Source organism: Hipposideros armiger, unplaced genomic scaffold (genome assembly GCF_001890085.2).
Source record: "Hipposideros armiger isolate ML-2016 unplaced genomic scaffold, ASM189008v1 scaffold_28, whole genome shotgun sequence".
In the NCBI taxonomy this organism is placed as follows: Eukaryota; Metazoa; Chordata; class Mammalia; order Chiroptera; family Hipposideridae; genus Hipposideros; species Hipposideros armiger.
This window is the reverse complement of record NW_017731378.1, coordinates 2,790,667-2,810,510: the sequence shown is the minus strand read 5'-3', so window position 1 is coordinate 2,810,510 and position 19,844 is coordinate 2,790,667. Positions and strand designations below refer to the sequence as shown.

The 19,844-nt window shown below is 49.2% G+C and overlaps 1 protein-coding gene across 12 annotated transcripts in view; it reads right to left on the bottom strand.

Moving 5' to 3' along the window:
- The window catches only part of PAX2 (paired box 2), a 91,943-nt gene that overhangs the window by 60,199 nt on the left and 11,900 nt on the right, over positions 1-19,844 (bottom strand). For 9 of the 12 annotated variants that reach the window (XM_019636538.1, XM_019636532.1, XM_019636529.1 and 6 more), the window contains 2 exons: positions 16,769-16,937; positions 15,822-16,019 (listed from right to left, as the gene is read on the bottom strand). In XM_019636538.1, the coding sequence (XP_019492083.1) occupies positions 15,822-16,019; positions 16,769-16,937 (367 nt within the window). The remainder of the gene's footprint in view (positions 1-15,821; positions 16,020-16,768; positions 16,938-19,844) is intronic. The other 3 variants (XM_019636533.1, XM_019636530.1, XM_019636539.1) reach the window with 1 other exon arrangement.

Here is a 19,844-nt window from a genome sequence, read left to right as displayed (position 1 = left end):
GAGAGAGAGAGAGAGAGAGAGAGAGAGAGAGAGAGAGAGAAAGAGAGAGAGAGAGACCAGTGCTTATTATCACTCAGGTGGCCACATGATTTCAGCCTTTGTGTATGGGTGTGCCTGTGGGTTGGAGAGTTGGAATTGTGTTTTGTTACCGTGTATTGCATTGTGCCAACGCATTCCTCTGGCAGCTGGCTTAAGGTTTGTTACTTGGTGTTTCGTCGTGGTATTGTATCAAGGTGACTGCACTTTGTGTAACACTGAGTTGAAGGAATTTTTAGTATTGTTTGGTGGCAATGTCCATGTTTCTGCTTTGAATTATTGTGTTCGTTGATCATATCAGCATCTTTTTCTCCCCATAATGTATGTCTCAGAGATCAGGTTAGAGGGTGTCTCCTTGGTGATGTGGGTTGAATAATGATGTTGGGTTTGGGTGGTGGTTTATAATTTGGTAATTGCTTTCTCGGTGTGGTTGTGGGTGAGAAGGCCCATCCTTTGGTTTTTTTGAAGCTTATTATTGCTTAGTTATTTGCACTGATCCTTTCCAGAAGGAAGATTCTAGAAATGTAGAACAAATCTCTTCTTGATGACCAAATGCCCAGTTGTATTCTTCTTGGAAGAAAACTTCCCCCACTTAGCAGAACAGTTCTGACCTTACCCTACTGACACAGGTCCTGGTGCTACCCTCCTTATACCTGCCTATTTTGGAGGGTTAAGTCCCTAGGCTAAACCCGATGCCTATTGAGAGTCTAGATCCCTGATGGGATGAAAGGAGGGTGGATGAGAGAAAAGTCTCCCATTCCAATGGAATAACAACATGAACTCTAGTTCCAAGAACCCCCCTGTTCGCTTCACTCTGTAGCTCTGGCATCTTCTTCCTTCCCAGTATCCTCAGATGATGGGGTTCAGCACTCACAGAGACAGCCCCCCCACACACACACACACACCATGGAATAGTGCCGAAACATGTGCTAGGCATGACTTTCTACTAGGGCGCAGGGTCTCTGTTCTGAGCTTGTAAGTAAATGTCTGAATACATCGCTGGGCATGAGACTACAAAATGTACAGAGCTCCCCAGGAGATTACACAGGCCTGTACTTCCTTTGACCAAAAGTTGATACAAACAATGGAGTAGTGGATAATCATATGGGTTTCAGAGCCAGTACTATATGGGTTCAAATCCTAGTTCTGCTACTTAGCCTATGACCTGAGCCACTTACTTAACTCCTCTGTACTCCTCATATATAAACAATCCTATGAAACCCTATGGGGTTGTTTATGAAGCTGAAATCAATTAATACATGCAACATGCTTATAACAGTTCCTACTGCAGTAAGCAGTTGTTAGATGTTATTATTATGAATATAAGCACTTATCAAATAAAGCATCCATAAGATTGGCCTATGCATGTGTACAAACATGTACACATGTGTGCTAATGCACATTAAAACCCTAAGATAAATCAAGGTGTTTGTGTGATTTAAGCATATAAGTGTAAAAACTACAGTCAGGTGGGGGCAGGGGTAGTTTTCTTCTTGGCCTTCTGGTCCATTTGGACAGTGGTAAGGCTAGGGGTTGATAGAGCTCACCACTGCCCATCTCCATACAGATGGCTGCATCCAGCCCTGTGGTATGAATAGGCAGAAAGAAAGATGTTGGCTCATATATTTACACTTATAAAAAAATTTTAAGGGTGCCAGATGGGCACTGGACTTATTAGGGAGACCACATCATAGACTGTGTAGATGCCTGACCACTGCGCTGTACACCTGAAGCTGAAGTTGAATAATATGGAATGTCAACTATTATTAAATATATATATATATATTATATATATTATATATATATATAGTCATGGGATGTGGAGTACAGCATAGGGAATGTAGTCAATGGTATAGTAACAGCTATATATGATGTCAGAGGGGTAAGTAGATTGGGGGGATTATCACTTTGTTAGGGGTGTAAATGTAGAAATATTACATTGTTTTGTACACCTGAAACTAATAAAAAAGAAAAAATAAATTTTTAAGGATGATTGAGTTCTCAGGATTCAAATTTAGCTCATTTAAAATACTTGTTTTCTAATTTAAAAAGTCAGGACCTTTACCAGCTAATAAGTATAAATGAGGAATAGTGCAATCTAGGTGTTACATTTGAGAACTAAGGAAGGGGTAAGAAAGGAATCAGATAAGTGAATGTGAAGGCATTTGGATGTGGATTTTACGGGCAGTCCATTGAGCTGAACTTGGTTACCGCACTAGGCCAAAGGGGCAGGGAAAATCTGGGGCCTTAGTCTCATTCCATGGGCTTTCCCGTAAAGATGGGAAGCCAGAACACATCATTTTGGGCAACTTTGGTTTTCATCTTTGCTCTTGCTGGGCACAGAGCAAATAGGAAAGCTTTCAGTTGTCCAGTTACTGTGAGCCATTGCATTGAGTACAATAAGCCCAAAATAATTTTTTTCCCTGAATTTTGTTTTTAAAATTTTTTATCCCTCAGCAATGGAAATAACTGCAATGATTATCAACCTCCCATGCTTCTTTGGAATATATAGGTAGGTATGTGGGAAAATAGCAGACAAATTTGGTTTGAATTTGTCAAATATTTGCTCACTTCTTCCTCTCCTTTCTTCATCCTTTATGTTATCTCCATGCTCTCTCCTTTCTTTCCCTCCTCTTCCTGTTTCCCTCCCCTTTTCTTCCCTCTATGACATTTAAGAATCAGAGGAACCCTTCAAACCCATCATATAAGGATTTTTTTCCATTACTATTTCATTTTATCTTTAAAAAAAAACCTACAAAATGCAAAACACCACAACAAATGAAAATGCCATTAAGCCCAGAAAATGCCAACCTTCAACTCCTCAAGTAGTAGGCTCATCCCAGAGAAGGAATGTGCAGTCATACGAAGCCCAGAGAGAGAGAGAGAGAGAGAGAGAGAGAGAGAGAGAGAGAGCTCTCAAAGTAGACAAAAGGGGCAGTTACATGACTAATTCTGCTCAGTGGTCAGATAAGTGAGTCATGGAGTTATTGTTTTTTCTGGACAGACACAAAGCAGGCCCCCTTCCTAAACCCAGCTGGGCTCATAGTGGATCACAATTCTCACTGGCATTAGTGATAAACAATTCTGCTCACAAAATATCCTTTTGGCTCCTCACGTATTTTTATTTGTAAGATTTCAACGTTTTGACACACACGAGCCAGAAGTCATACACATTGACATAGAACATAACAAGAAACACACACTTGATAACTATTGCCATAATAATAACTAACAATTATTGAGCACTTGATATCTGCCAGGTGCAATTCTAAGCTGGTTTATGTGAACTCTCACGAGAACCTATGAGAGAGCTATATGATTATCCCCATGTCAGATGAGTGAGGAAACTGAGATCCAGAGAGGATATGAGATTCCCCCCTAACCACGCAGCCAGTGAGTAGGGAAGCTATATTCAAATTCTGGAAATCTCTCCCCGAAACCCGCTTTCTTATATATTTTCTATACCATTTAGGTTTATATGAATTGCCTGGAACATAGCAGGTGCATAGCAAAGGTTTCCTGAATGGATGAAGGAAAGAATAAATGAATGAAAGACCATATGTATTAAGACCCCTGATAGTCTCCTTTAAGATGGCAAAGTGGAGTTTCTTATGGAAACCAGGCCTACCAGGCAACTTAAGCTTATTTGGACAAAGTGATTTGCCCTCCAGACCAACCTTCAGGGGAAAGTGTCCATTAGCTGTGCCTGTTCAAATACTAAACGCTCTAAGCCCCAGCTCTCCACTTCATTTTCAGGCCAAGCCCCAGCCTTTCTTCAAATCAGAAATGAGACACAAATGTATCAAAGATGCTTTCTAACCACAACACTTTGTTTCCTAGAATATTTTCTTCTGAAAACAGGTGTTTCCTAATGAAATGAAAATGGGTGTTGATGCTGTGCCTGGATAAAACTAAGAAATTCCATCAATTACGTAGACGTCTCTAAATCGCCAAATACTTGGCATCACATCAACAACCTTTATAGATGATTGACTAAAGGTTTTGGTTTTCATCCAGATGTTTGGGAGTTGCCACAGTCATTAACCTGTTCATCAGTAAGTGCTAGTGGATTTCCAAGCGACATAAGTGAACACTAAAGAGAAAAAGAATAACCCAGAATAAAACAGACTAAAAAGGACAGGGATAGCAGCTATTCGACAAAACTAGTCAAGCAGACTCCATTCCGGGAGTGGGTTGCTGCCTTGGAGATCCGTTAGAACACGGATCCAGCTCACAAGAGACTCCTGTGCTTAAAGACCTTTCAAAACCTTATAAGGCTGAATCCTTGAGTGTCTATAGAACCAGACCCAATCAGACCCCTGCATGACACAGCTGATGGATCAGTCTCAGCATCTGGCACAAGGAGCCCACGTTGTGGCCAATCTGCTCTCTTCATACTGACAGAGTCACGTCCACTCCTTGGACACCTGCGTGCCTATCTAGGAGCACTACGTATCGACAATCCAAGCTGTAGATTTTGCAAAGCTTGGCGTAAATCTGGTTTGTGCCTTGTACACGTACTCCTATTTGTGATTTAGTGCTCTGCCTTTTATCATCTCGCCTACTTCCATTTTCTTTCCCTCTCTACTTTTTAATGCTATTTACAACTTCCTTATCCATAGAGCAGCACAGCAATCTTTCAGTGTCTCTACTGATATACCCAAATGATTTTTCTTACCCAGGTTTTCTCTCCACTTGACTTAATTTATGTTTTAGTAAACAGGAATTTTAGATCGTTCCATTCAATGGTATTTAGGGTTATCACTTTTATCAAAGGGACCATGGCACTAAAGGACTCCTTGCAAGGGACATTTGTTTATTCTTATAAGAGACCGGCTTTCCCTACCTGAGAGAAGGCTGTGTGCGTGTGGGCGTGCATGCACAGCGTCCTCTGTTTGTACCACTATGCTCCACTGCCCTGTGTCAATGCTGCTTGGCACCGGCAATAAGAGCCCAGTGAAACCATGATGTAGACAGCAGCCGCCCCTAAAACTGCTGGAGATAAATCCAAGCCCTGGGCCCTCCCTGCTGATGACCACTCAGTTCTTTTAAGAGCAGGCCCACATATGCCTGGCAGGGCTGCTTCCTCCAAAATCTCTCTCCCACACACACCCTTCATCCCAGAACTGCAGAGGAAGCTGTGATGACATTATTCACAGCAAGGTTTGTTTGGGGGGGGGGAGTCTCTTCTCCTAGAAGTATGAGTTAGAGGGTAGGAAAGCAGGACAATACCTCCCAATATTTCTGGGTCATCTATTGCCTTTTGTCCTCTTCAATTCTTTCCATACCTTCTCTTCATTTCTCACTCTATTTGACCTTGAACTTGGGCCTCTCTTTTCATACCAAAAATGTGTCCCACGGAAACAACACCTCCAAAGAAACAGTTACCTGGCTTGACAGGCCTGGAGACCAGTAGCCAGAAGGGCCAGCCCATCACTCCACTCCTGGAAATAAATCCCATTGTATTTGCATTTTAATTTTCCACATAAACAAAGGCCCAGAGTACTCGCTTGGGCAGCATCACTGGACGAATTTAATTAGAAATGAAAAGTTTATAGGGCCCTCTTTAATGCGATTAATGCTCAGTTAACATTTATCACATTCGTATGCTGGAATCGCCTTTTCTAAGCAGCCACTGGCCATGAAATGAATTGCTCTCAACTTTTTTTGCACCTACCTTGGGAGGTCATCTCCTAAGGAGTCTGCACTGCCCTCCAGGCTGTCTCCCTGGGGCCAGAAATTATTAATAGCTCTTCCTCAGAGCCAAGTTCAAGAGACGTAAGGGTGGGGGAAGAGGCACATGTGGTACGTGCTGGGGTGGGAGGACCGGGGCGTAAGAGTGAAGTGAACAATGTTTCTAGGAGGAGCTGGACCTGAACCAGGGCTGTACCCTCTGCAAACAGCAGAGTGCTCAGCCCATCAGATTGGCTAAAAGGCTTCAGAGCCTCTTCCCTAATAATTGGGGTGTCTGAAAAGTCATGACGTATTTTTCTATGTTTTTCATTGCAAAAATGCGTCATGACTTTTCCGATAACCCAATAAAAAGAGACCCCCTTCCTAACACACACACACCCAGTGCATTCCTGTTGTCAAAAAGTAGGCTTTCGTTGGAGCTGGTGGGCGTCAATCCCATCTGGCTCTCACTTCTCTCCTCCTGTCTCTCGATATCTCTCCGGAGCTCTATTAGACTGTCCCTCTCAGGCCCATGGTGACTGGGAAAGGAACCCAAGTCTCGTCCTTGGGGAATACCTTCTTTTCTCTGGCTCTCCCAGAGGCCAGACAGTCACAGTCAGTGGGAAGGCCGCCTGCCCTGGTGTCAGCTCCTTAGGGAAACAGAGCGGAGTGGGGGAACATGAAACCTGTATTGGTCCCCAGAGGAATGATGGCCTTCCTTATCTTATCAAATTCTATTCAGTCTTCAGTTAGAGTCTACTGAGATTGGTCTCCTAACCCAAACCAGCTAACCTGAGTGATGAGGAGGAGGAGGGGAGAGAGGAAGGAAAGGGTAAGGGATGGGGGGAGGAAGGAGACGTAGCCTCTCTGCAGATGATCAAAGGAGATAATAGCTTTGGTCTTCATCCCTACCTAAAGTCACACTCCCTTCGAGGACCTCAGCAGACACAAACCAAGCAGCTGCTACCAGCTTTACTAGCAGTGTGTTACACATACCCGCTACCCCAGTATCACACACAACTCTACACCCTCACCTCTAGAGCAGCAAATGCACGTGCGCATGCACACAGACTAAATGTGTCGCGATGTTGGGACCCTCTGTGTACCTGACAGAAGCCCCACTCGTCAACCCAGCAGAACATCTGGGGTCCATTCAACCCCACACTCTCCAGATAACATTTGCTAACACCCCAAACAGGCAGGCTGTCCAAGCGAAGGCAGACTATTTCATTCTGGGACCAAACAATCCCTTCAGCCAGAAACCCTCTGAATAGTGAACCACCAGCTAGCTCCCTGTTTGACAAGACCGACTCCTTTTAAGAGCTCCCTGGAATGCCAGGGCCATTTAGACAGCTTCCCAGGGCATGACCACCAGGCTCAGCTAGATACCACAAGCCCACACACTCTTGCAAAACACAGCCACACAGAGGCCCCCAACACATAGTCCCCAAATCTCGGTACAACACACAAGACAGACACCATCTTGTCCTCTAGAATTAGGACAAAAGGTCACAAGATAAGGGGCAGAATGAGGGCTTCCTCCCTGACCATCTCTGTGGCCTGCCAGGCTGGATACTGCCCTCAAGGCTCCTGGTTTCCTTCGGCTTCCTTCACCAGCACAGCAAAGACCTTGGTGCCAAAAGGGAGCATCAGGACCAGGGAAAGCTGCTAGCTCGCATTTGCTCAAGCACTGGGGCTGCTGTTGCTCTCCCTTCCCGCTCTCTTCCCCTGCCTCCCGGTCCTCTGAGTCCTTCCTTTCTCTGATTTCTTGACTCTACTGTGCCTGTGAGGTGCACACAGTTCCCCTTCCAGCCTGCTGCCCTGTCTCACAGCCTTTCTCCTGCCAGGAGCTGCCGGTCATGTCCTCTGGCTTCCTCTGTTTCTGGATGGCTGCAAAGGGAGTTCACTGCAGAGACACTTGAGCAGGGCTGAAGGCAGGCAGAGGAGGAAGTCTAAAGCAAAGTGGCCAGAGGCTTCCCGATGGAAGGGGCTCTAATCTGGAACACCCAAGAAGTGGGGACCTCCTTTCCTCTTGGCCTCTCTCCCAACTCCCTTCTGCCAGGGACCAGGCTGGAGTAACCGCACTGCAGTAGCCCCACAGCCATTACCAACTGGCCTGCCTTGCAGTATGCTGCCTGGTCCAGGTGGCTGTGAGCTCCAGGTCCTGTGACTTTACCCCCACCCCCACGTCACTTCCTTTGCTCTGTCACCTTTCTCCTCCCTGGCTGGCCTCCTCTTTTTTCCTTTACCACCTCTGAGCATCCTCAGTCCCCCTCAGCCTGGTCTGCCAATTGCCCAGAGCTCTGGTTCCCTCTAACCACCTCTAAGACCTTGCAGGGTTACCAAAGGCCCTTGGCTCAGCTGCATGGACCCCATCTCCCTTTTCAAGCTTCTGTTGTTCCCTGTTCTGCACTCTCAGATATGCTCCATTCCCAAACAAATCTGCCACGCTGAGCCAGCTCCGAGACCTCTCCCTTTTCTCTCTCAGTTTCATCACCTCCTTCCGCACTCTTCCAGTCCTCATTCTTACTTTTGTCCTCCCCTTTCCACCCACATCTCACCCTCTCTTCCTCTAGCTAGAGAGAATACACTCTGTCCCCTTCCTCCCTTCCTCAGGGGCTTCTGGACTAAAGGGCTCAGGAAATGTCATGGTCCTCTTCACCTGCACTGAGATTCCTGTCTGGTCTGAAGCAGGAAGATAAGTTATGTCCAGATATGCAGACCAGACTGCTAGCCCATGAACTGAATCAGGCCCAAAGATGTGTTTTATTTGGCCAGCACAGAGTTTTTAAAAACCAAATCTTACTGCCTCTAGGCTGGGCCAGAGGGCTCCAGCTCCTGTTGGTCTAGTTCTTACTACCTCTATCTCATCTCCTGTAGCTGCTCCCACTGGCCTTCCCCACCATGATCCTTAAAGGCATTTGTGCTCGTGACCCGTACAGCTACATGGCATCTCCATTGCTGCTCCTCGTTAACACATTTCTCGCCAGTCTGGACTTTTGGACACTACTTTCCACCCTCCACATCCCTACAATAAATCTGACCTCTCTGGAATGCCAATGACTCTCAGCTCCTCTCTCTCTCTCTCTCTCTCTCTCTCTCTCTCTCTCTCTCTCTCTCTCTCATACACACACACACAATATCTTCTTATCATGTTATCTTTCAAAAACCGAAAGAAAGCATCCAGTTATTGTTGTGATTGTTGAGGATGAGCTACAAGAAAAGCCTGGCTCTGTGGCCTCTCCCATCTCCCTATCTCCCTCCTACACACCTTCCTCTCCTCCCTGAGATTTCCCAGGTATACACAGGTCCTTCTCCTCCAGTGCCAGATCATTCTCCTCTTGTTTCCTACATCCCCAACTGCTCCCCTATGTCCAGCCCTCCCCAGGAAGCCCCAGGCATCTGCCTCTGCCATCACGCTCCACCTGGTCTCCAAGCTTCTCCACTTGCAGCTATGCGTTTCCCCCACATAGTTCCTTCCTTATTTCCCGGGCATCTGGATTACTGGGAAAGGCTTTGGAGGCTAAAGCTTGGGCCTGGTCCTTGGGAGAGTTCTGCCAATGATTGTGTCTCAGTGCCACTGCCATGCCTGCTGCTGGGGGGACCTGCACCCCGAGGTGGGTCACTGCACCACAAAGCTGCAGGAAGGGGACCCACCAGGAAGAACATCTTTTTGGCTGCTTATATGGTTGGTCCCTAACCAGTCCTGCCAACTGGGCTGGGACTCAAGTTTTGAAGTGAAGATAGATAGCTGATTACACAGCTCTCCATCACAAAGGTAGCATCACTGTAGCAAAACCCCTCTTATGGGGGCTAACTGGACTATGGAGTGTTGCAGTGTAAAGAAATAAAGTAAAAAAGGAAGGAAAATTTGGCTCCACTTTGCCCAAATTCTGAAATGAAGAATCTCTGACCCAGTCCTGTAATCACCCAATGGCCCAATCACTGCTTCCCTGATTGACCTGATGGGCCCAAGGCTTCATCTGTGACTGCAGGTCATGTCCTGTGGGCCTTCCTCCTTTTCTTCCTGTTGGCCTCAGAACCCTTTCACCAAAGAGCAGATACAGGCTGGTGAGTGCATGTGCACGCACACACACACACATCTACACACACACACACACACACACACACACAAAGATATCAAACTCTATGCCTAGAAACCATCTTGAATGGTTTCAAGCTGCACCTTTACAGCACCAAAACAAGTAATCTGTTCAACAGAAGGGAAACCTCTCAACCCAGTAGTTGAGTGGTACACAGATAAACCCAAGGTGATTTAATTTCCCACCTGTTTAATGTTTCACTTGTTATTTGGGCATTGGTTGTGAGACAGTGTTTCCCCCTCTTCAGGTCTGTCAGGGGGCACTTCTCTCTTTTCTGCACTCACCCACATGGCTTGGTGAGCTGACTGGCCATAGCTATACCTAAAACTGCTTCTCCTGCAAGAATCTGAACTCTGGACACCTGGCTTAAGCAGGGAGGAAGGAGGTGCATGAGAAGAAACAGCAGGTACTCAGAGAATTCCAGGCCAGCTTAGCTTTCTTTTAAAGAACAGGAAGTGAAAAAGAAATTCTTCCCAGTATACAGTTTCCTGTTACTATAATAGCTGCAGCTTCCAACTCCAGGTAGCAACAAGGAAGGGCTAAGGACAGACCTGAGCATTAAGAGGCTAAGTTGCAGTGTAGCTAGAGCTAAAGATCTAAAAAGCTGGGAGCAGACAATGGAGCCCCCAGCTTAGGTGTTCTTCTATCAGTCCTGCTGAGAAGGTTGGGAAGCAAGACCCCTATCCCATGTGAGCTCATAGGAGCCCGCTCTTCAGAGTGCAGGCTCTTGCTGGAGGCGGGGTGGTGGTGGTGGGAAAATGGATTCATCTTCTGCACCAGTTACTACTATTGCTACGTCTTCTCTGGAAGCTGTAATATTCTAGTCCACAAGCACATACCATCATATAAACAACCACATGATCTCAGGTATACCAGAACAAGTCCATTTCCCAACTGTTCCCTCCCACCCACCCCAACTTCCAACGGTGCCTCTCATCTCCTGGATCTACTCTGCACAGTAATTCTCCCCTGGTGTCAATATGCTCACATATACTGCTCTCAGTCAATATACTGTTCTCCCCTGCCACACCCCACTCCCTCCCCAATTACTCCCTTCTCCTGGCACCCAGTTGCCCTTCTCCTGCCTGGCTCCATCTCCACTTGGCTAATTCCCCCTGTGGCCCCTGTATTGAACTGTTGTGTTGTCCATTTCCCTGTGACAAGGGCTCTGGTTACAGAGTTATTGATTGGTTTTCATGCAGACAGATGGGCCCTTCCCGAGTTCCCATCGAAATCCCTGGCTGTATGGGTTGATTGTTGCCTCTCAGGGTGTAGGATTGCACTGGAGACCACCCTCCACGCAACCTCCTTGGCCCAGGCTATGGACGGTAATAAATGGAAGCAGCCTGAGCAATAATAAAAGCAATTGAGTGGGTTACCTGTGCAGACACAAGATTTATGCCGCTTCATTTTGATGTGATTGTTTTATTGAGTTCTCAGAATAGTTGGGACACTATTTTTATGTATGTATGTATGTATGTATGTATGTATGTATGTATGTATGTATGTATGTATTTATGGGTTTCTTTCTTTGCATAAAACCCTCCAAAACCCACCTGGAGCTTTCATGAGGAACAACCCCTCCTGTCTGCCTCTTCTCAAGAGTTACCAGCTGAGGTAAGAGCTCAGGAAAACCAGCCACTACTCACACCTGAAAGCCATTTTGTGGCCTGAACACCCACTCTGACCCAGGGAAACAACCAATGTGACTGATGGCCAAAAAGTCTAAAATAAATAAGGGGACAGAAATGGCTTTGTGGGAGGACAACTCCAGCTCATTTTAAGGAATAAGAGGACCAACAGTCATGCCTGTTTCAAAGTTATTCTAATGAGAGGTGACCTCAGCAGCAGGAGACCCTCTTTGGGAAGTGACAGGTAAGCAAGGCTTCTCAGAGAGAAACTGACATGTGTATTTGCTATCTGTGGCCCGGACTGGTAGGGCCAGGGCCACAGAAGGCAAGTGCTCTGTCCATATTTCTCCCATTCCTCTGAGGGTAGAAGTCGTCTTCTTAGCCCATCAACTTGCCTTGGCTCTTTGCCATGAGACCAATAGTCCTGCCCACCAAACAGCTGCAAGGGTATGGAGATGTGGCAGGAAATGCTGCCCCTCTGGCCCAGCTTCATGCCAAGCTAGGCCCACGAGTCAAATATGCAATGTTCTAGAACCTGAGTTTCAGACAGGGAGACGCAGACCTTAGCCCCAAACACATCCTCAGCATTCCCTTGGCTAGGATGAATGCCTCCCAGGTTATTTGGAAAGGTCTTGAAATGAACAGCTGGTAGACCACTGTCACCCCACTGCCAGAGCTCTGAGGAAGACCTGTGAGTGACACAGGGTGGGATTCTTTAAGAGCACTGGGGCTATAGCCTTCTTGCAGCCAGGGCTTCCCCTGCTAGGAGAATGAATGTGCTCTCTTAGGGCCAAACAGGCTAAGAGAGAGTTTGGGTGACAGGTGACCAGTAAGAAATGGACTCTGGAAGAGTCCGCTCCAGAGATCTAGGGGCAGGGAGTGCCCTGATCCCAAAGAGTGTAGGGCAGGCTAAAAAAGTTAAGGAAGTCGTGGCCTTCTTGTCAGCTCATTCCAAGAGAGTGCCCTGAGGGAATCTTCAGTAACCCTAGACTCTTTCTGGAGTTTGTGTCTGTTTATCCAAGGACCTGTATTCTCTTGTTCTCAAGAGCAACAGCCAAACCAGAAGAGTTTGGCATATAATCAGGAAAATCTCTCCTGCCTAGTCAATTGCTCTGGGATGTAACTAGGTGACTTTTCCCCGTTCAGTAGCATGGATCTCCCTCCATCTCTTCCTCCCCGCAGGCCATTTCCCACAGTAGGTTTCAATCTTGTCACCTGTTTATAAACACCTGCCCTCTACAACGGCAGTGTACAAGCTGAAGAACTGGCAACTCCATGCTCAGCGATCAGTCACCCAATATTGAAAATGATTCAGATAAATTCCGTAGACTAAGCAATCCCGTCAACCCTCTGGATTTTTGACAGTGGTCTCTCTCTGAGGGTGGGGTCGGGGTGGGAGGCCTCCCTGACCTACTCCATTGGCTCAGAGAGGTATTTCTATGAGGATTTGCCAATGAAGAATGTGGGTTGGCTGTCCAAACTTTTATCATGACAGGATCAGAGAAAGCCAAACCCATTTTTAAAGCATGAAAAGCAATTTAGTTTATAACCATAACAGCATAATTCAAGTGCGGCGACAGCATCTGTTTTGAGGAGCAAAGGATGAAAAACCTTACAATTTGGCTCAGGTGGGTGAACATGTGTGGACCTCCTTTCTTGCCAACCACCGGCACATGTACACCCTTATTCATAACAGTTATGAAGTCCCCAACACACGTGGGCACCCCACCAACCCATAAAGCTCTCATCTCAAGAACTACCCGTTCCAATGCACTGCACTTTCTCCACAGGGGGAAAACCTCCAGGCTCTTCCCATAAAGAGCCAGACTTCACAAAGTTTCTGACATCATCAGCACCAGCAAAAACACCCGCCTTTGTTAGGCTTTAGGGTGAAACAACACATCTCAGATAACCCTTCCCCCTATAGGGATGAAGCTAAGGGCATCAAGCTCAGATGCATCCCTCCAGCCCCGACTCAGCAGCACACTGGGAAGCCCCAAGAATTCTTTCCAAAATATGAACCATGGTAGGATTCTGTCCCAAAGCAAAATTCAGAATACGCTGACTACTCCTTGTGCTCAAAGCAAGCTGGGAAGCCTACCTTTGGACCCAGGGCTGGCTGCCCATGCTGTCAGTGGCTTCCCCGTTCCTCTCTTCCCACTTGCCATCTACAGCAACACCTGCCCACAGATGGCTATTTCTCCACACCCAAAGTAAGTCTCCTTGCCCCTCAGGTGCTAGGACTTCACACTGAGCAGATTCTGCAGCTGTCAGAGATGTCAAGCTGAGGCCATTCTTTCTCTCACTCTCATTTCACCTGCGACTCACTTCTCTACTTTCTCCCAATTCTAACATGTACTTCAAGGCCTCTGGAGCTTGATCCTGGGGTTACCTGTCCCCTGCTCTCCATGGCTTTTCAGGGTTAGCACATCCCTAGACTTTCACCTCAGCCAAAACCACCCCAGCTAGTGAGGGGTATGGTGGGCTGCCACCATACCTGCCTTGATTACTCCGATCTTCCGCCCATCAAGAGGGGCAAAACGCCTTAACCATACATGTCTTGGGTTCCTCCAAAGCAAATCCTATCATTAACAACAGCATTTCTCTCAAATGTTCTCCAGAGCCCCAGCACTTAGTCTCAGCACCACTGCTCCTCAGCAGGGCTGCTCTCCTCCCAGTTCCAACTCACTCTCAGGACCAGCAGCCAGCCAAGAGGCTAAATCTCTGGAAAACCCAGAAAACAATGCTTTGTCCCCTTTTTCTTCCCTAAACGCCACTCCTGCTTCAGCCCCAAAGCTTCCCTAGCCTCCTCCTCTGGCTTTTAAATGCAAAAGTCTCATTTCCACCCCCTCCCCCCTCCCCCCTCCCCAACCCACCCAGTGTCTTTCTCCAGCTCCTTTGGAAGGTGTCTGAATGTCAAACTGCTATGCTTTCAATACCTAGCTAAGCCAGGCCCAGGGAGCTGGAGGGTTTTCGGAGGGTGTATAATTAGCTGATCAGTATTATGTTACCCTGTTCATAACTGAATAACCATTTTAATACAGATGGCACACACCGGGATAATTTCAGGGGTCGCCTCGCAGTACGTTACAGCACGAGAGTGGCAGAGGGAATCTTCTTTAGCCAAGGTACATTCTACCAGCTAATTTTACCTGCTGTTTTCAGGATGATTTGGGATAATTCCATATCATTTGCAAAATATTTTATAAAAAACCACCTTGATATGTGATGCCAGTTTCAGAAAAAAGCACCATCTGAATTATTAGTTGTCCTGATAATGAGCCCATGAAGAGTGCAAAGAATAACAAGGGTATGAAACCCTTAACCCTCACCTCATTTGGGGATTTGCCTTAAAATGGGGGGGGGGCAGCAGTTGAAAGGCTGGCCAACGTTATCTGGAACTTGTACAGAGCCTCTGTTGATGTCAGGTTGCACAGTTCTGTGATGGTAAAGCCATTCCGGGTTCTGGCATTCCAACTGCTGCTTATGTGTGCTGTACCCACCACAGATAAGCAGATACATTTGCACACTGGCCAGGTGTATGTACGTGGAACGTGTAAATGTGTTCTCCCAGGGGGCATGCTGGAGTGGCTTGGGGCCTGGGATACTAACTATCTTTCTGCTATTCTATGTTGAGCTGACTCCAGCCGGTGTCATCCCCATGTGCCTGAGCTTGTCATCAGTGCACACTTAGGTCTGGACATAGGCACCCAGGTGGTTAGAGGCATCTCCTAAAGTTCAGCCTCAGAATCCAGAGTTCTCCCTCCCTGCCAGGTGTCCCTCTCCTCGTCCAGCCCCTCTAGTCCCTGCCAATTGCTGGCTGGTGGTTGGCATTTGCTCTGCAGGCCTGGATACTCCTGCTTGTAGGCCGGAAATTTGTGCGGAGCTGGCTAGCAAGGTCTGGGCTCCGGGGAGGCAAGCTTTGTGGGAGTTGGCAGGGAGGGTGGGGGAGCCAGTACAGGCAGCTGCCCCTGGGGAAGGGAGCATGCCTTTAGAAAGGGAAGTCTGTTTGGAGGCGATGAATAGACACTGGTCATTTTAAAGGCTTCGGCTGTGGGCTGTGATTGTCTCTAGATACCAAGGCGCGTAATCTTGGAGTCTTAATTACCACAAACACTTGGATTCATTTCCAGTACTCCGGCAGGAGAAGCCTGGCAGGGAATACCCAGCCCTAAGCTGGAGACAGCCCTGTCTGTCTGTCTCTCTCTCTGCCTCCCAGGTGCCCTCTCCCTACCCCCAAAGACTTTGGACCTGGGAGTGGAGGAAGGGCAGAGGCTGGAGGAAGAACCAGGATCCTAAGATCAGGTGGTGGGGTGCCCTGGTGGGCAGAAGCCGAAAACAGGAGTTTCACCCTTTAGCCAGGGGGTGGCTTGCTCACCTGTTGATAGAAGAAACGCTGGGCACGGTGTCATTGTCGCAGATGCCCTCAGCCAGGAGCCGGTCGCGGATCTCCCAGGCGAACATAGTTGGGTTCTGTCGCTTATACTCAGCAATCTTGTCCACCACTTTGGGTGTTGCCACCTTGGGCTTGGAGCCGCCAATCACTCCGGGCTTGATGCTGCCAGTCTCGTAGTACCTGCCCCAGGAAGGCCGGCGGAGTCAGGGAGAAGCGGCCATGGCAGGGGCAGGGGGGTGCAGGCTCCGGAGCCACTGAGCCACTCTCCCGCCTGAGGCAACCACGCGGAGGGAAAAGGTCTAGCGTGGCTGAGCCGGCTTCCAGAGAGCGCTTGGCTAGGGTGAGGGGCACACTCCCTTCAGGGAGGCGGTCATGCCAGGGGCTGCCAGCACACCAGCCGCAATGGGCGCCCCTGGGAGTGAAAGCACGACCTTTCATTTGGGAAGAGCAGGAGGAACAGCGTTTCCAGGTCTTCAGGCTGACCTGGGCTGAGGCACCACCTCCAGCCCTTTCCCATTGAGTGCAGAGCCCCTATGGGAACCAAAACCCTCCTTCCGCCTCCCCAGTGCTGATTTTTCTCCTCTTGGGGACCCGTTCGCTCCTCACCCTATCCCTCCAACCATTCACTGTGCATTAACTCTGCTAGAAGAGGTGTCCCTCCTTTTCTGAGGTTGGCAATCAGGCTGCCTCCCTGCGAGAACCCTAGAGCTGGGAAGGGGCTGGATGACCCTGTTCCACCCTCGCTCCTAGGGCCGCGGCCATCACCTAAGCCCCCTGTCTAAAAGGAGCTGCTCTCCAGATACCCCGGAATCCGGCATCTCCCTCTTCCTTTGGCATCCTCAACTTGTAGCCAAGTCCTGGGGCTGAAGACCCAAGGCCGGTGGGGGAAGGAGGCAGGGCTTCTCCCAGGGGCAGCTAGAGGCCCTCACCTGCCCAGGATTTTGCTGACACAGCCGTGGCTGACCCGCAACTGCCGAGAGATGTCACAGGGCCGCACACCCTGGTGGGCCAGCTCCACGATGCGCTGCCTCACCACGTCGGGCAGGGGCCGGCCGTTCACAAACACCCCCCCGAGCTGGTTCACACCCCCGTGCCCTGCTGGGGAGAGACAAGAAAAAAAACACAACACCCCACACACAGCAGGGACCGGCCATTAGTCAGGGTCCGCGGCCCAGGACGTGCGAAGGGAGCAGGCAGGGCGGAAGGGCATGTTCCCGGAGTCGCGGGAGAACGGTGGCCCGCAGACCACAACGCTGAGGATTGGGGATTGGAACTGCGGGTGGGTAGAGACGCGGAAGCACAAAAGCTATGCTGAGGGCTGGGAAAGAACGCGGCGACGCAATGGAGAAAGTGAGGGAAAGAATGGAGACGCAGGGCAAGAGAAAAGAGGGGAGAAGAGGGGAAAACAGCAAAGGGAGAATTAATGCCAGCAAGGAAGAATGTGGGAGAGGAAAGGAAGGGCCGGGCAGAGGACAGAACCTGCACGGAGCGGGATCCCGCCTGAGCCGCACGCTAGAGGGAGTTGTCGGTGCGTGCGGGGCGGCGTGCTTGGAGGTGAATAATTTTGGGAGGTCTAGATGACTCCGTACATAAAGGCTCCGAGCACAGAGAGGAACATCCTTAAGTCCCTGACATTCCCCTTTTGCACCCTATCTTCTTCCTTGTATCTATTTTTAATCGGATTGGAGTTTTCCTACCTCTTTCCCTGTGTTTTTGTTTTGTTCTGTTTTTTTAATCGAATTTTTCTTTCCTTTATGTTTTCTATCTTCAGGTATTTGGAGGGTCCATATTTTCTCCTCGCCTCCCTAATGTCTAAAGTTCAAAGAAAGCCAGGTGGAGGAGGGAAGGCTTGAAGAGGCAGGGGGCCCTGAGTCGGCTGCGCTCAGACAAGGAGGCAGCGATGAGCAGCGCGTCGCCGGTAGCAGCCAGAGAACGCAGGTTGCTTTGGCTCGCCTGTCTGCCGCGCTGCGCCAGGCTCGGGGCCCACCGTCTCGTCTCGCCCAGGTCGCCTGGTACAGGTCGCCCAGGCGAGCTGAGGGCTCACAGGGCACCCTGTGCAGCCAGCCCAAGCCGGCTCGTGTCCCTCCGACCTCTTAGACCTGGGCAGCCGCCCAGGACACCGCGCTGCCAGGGCGTTTGCTCGCCTGGCCAAGAGGAGGGCGCTGGGTCTCCAACACGATTCCAGCTCTGGCTTCCAACCTCGGAGCCCAGGTGGTTACCGGATGCCAGGCCTGAGAGCGCTGCCCGGTGCCCCATTCTCTCTGGTCTAAAGCAGTCTAGAAATCCTGCCCCCAGAGCGATCAACCCGCAGCCGCAGTCACTGAGCAATCCAAGCTCAAGCGACTTCTCGCGGCTGAGTTGGGCCGGACCGAGCCGGCAACCTGCCGCCCCTGTCCTACTAGCCTCAGGCGACTTTCGGAGAAAGCGGGGACATCTGCGTCCCGCTCAATTCTTTCCCGTCTCCTTCTGGGGGGAGGGAGAGGATGGTTGGTAGAAACCCCTGGGAGAAGCCTCTGATCTGGAGGCTGGTGAAGGCCGGAACCTCTTATTTTAACCCCTCTTCTCCGCTAGTCTCCTTACCTCTAGCCCCACTCCTCACCCCTCCCCGCCCTCCAAACCCGGACCATCAATAATTTAGGCCCCGGGAGAACTCGCGTTACCGGTATGAAAAGGCGGCAGCTGCGGGCAGATTAAAGATGAATAATTCAGCCTTCCCGGGCTCCGGGCCCGGCCCCTCGTACCCAATCTAAGGGGTAGGGGTGGAAGGGGGCACGACAGGAGTCCAGGACTGGGGACCCGAGCCGGCGCAGAGTCGGGCCTGGAATGCGCCACTGCCGCCGGCGCCGACTCCGGCTGCGGCGGCTTGCCTGCTATTTCGCCGCCAGCGCCGTTGTCTCTCCCTTCCTCCGACCACCTTCAGCTAGCCTTGCTTCTCTTTAGGTTTCAAAGTGGCACCCAGTGGGCGGCAGGGATTCGGCGGGTCCCCAGCGGAATCGGCCAGAGTGGAGAGCGACAGCAGGGGCAGCCGGGCCGGGAGGCCGGCGGGCTGGGCGAAGACAGCGTGTGGACCCGGTTCCACCACCTCCGAAAAGAAGCCTGGATTTCTGGCTCTGCTCGGGGAGACTCGCGGCAGCCCGAAGCCCCTGGCTCGAATTCCTGTGCTTGGATATTATTTAGGAAAAGACATTTTATCCCAGGAGTATTTTTTAAAGCTCCCCCCTGTAACGCTAAATGTATGCTTAGAGAAAAATTCAGCTCTCTCTTCTCGGCTCTTTTGTCCGAAGCACAGATCCAAGCCAGCTCTAAAAAGTTTCCCTGTGAAAAGTTACAAATTATCTTTAATTATTAATCTACAGAGAAGGAAATGGTTTTTTATTTAGAATCTATCTTTTGAAAAGCCTGAAAAAAATCTCTGAATTGTTTTCCAAGCTAAAGACATATGACATAAATGAGACAAACTCAAATTTCATTAAAATAATTCCCTCTTTTCTTATTTTTTCATTTATTTTCTTTCCTCTTCTTTTTTTGTCACATCCTTTCTGTTTTCTTTTATTTCCTTCCTCTCGTTTTGATTTCTCTCTCCTTTCTGTCTAGCTTTGGCATTTGCCTTCCTTTTGTTCTCCCCCCATCCCCACCCCCTCACTTTCTCCCTTTTTGCCTACCCCCTGGCCAGGTCACTGGCTAAACGGTCCTCATCAGGGAGTGGGAGGTGGGCAAAGAGCCCCCAGAACTAGAAGCAGAGCCTTGCTCTGCCCAGGGGATGCCTGGAAGACTCCTCTACTCCATCTCTCGCTGACTTCGATTTTTCCTTGGAACCCCTCTTTGTTTTTAGAGCATCTCCTGGGGAGAGGAGGAAAAAGATGACCACTACATCCTGCCAATCTCAGACTCCCAACTCAAGGAGAAGAGAAGGGGAAGGAGAGGAAAGGGAGCTAGGACAGAAAAGAAGAGGACGGAAGTATTTGAAACCAGCCTACATGGAGCCTTGGCTGGGCTGGCAGGGCA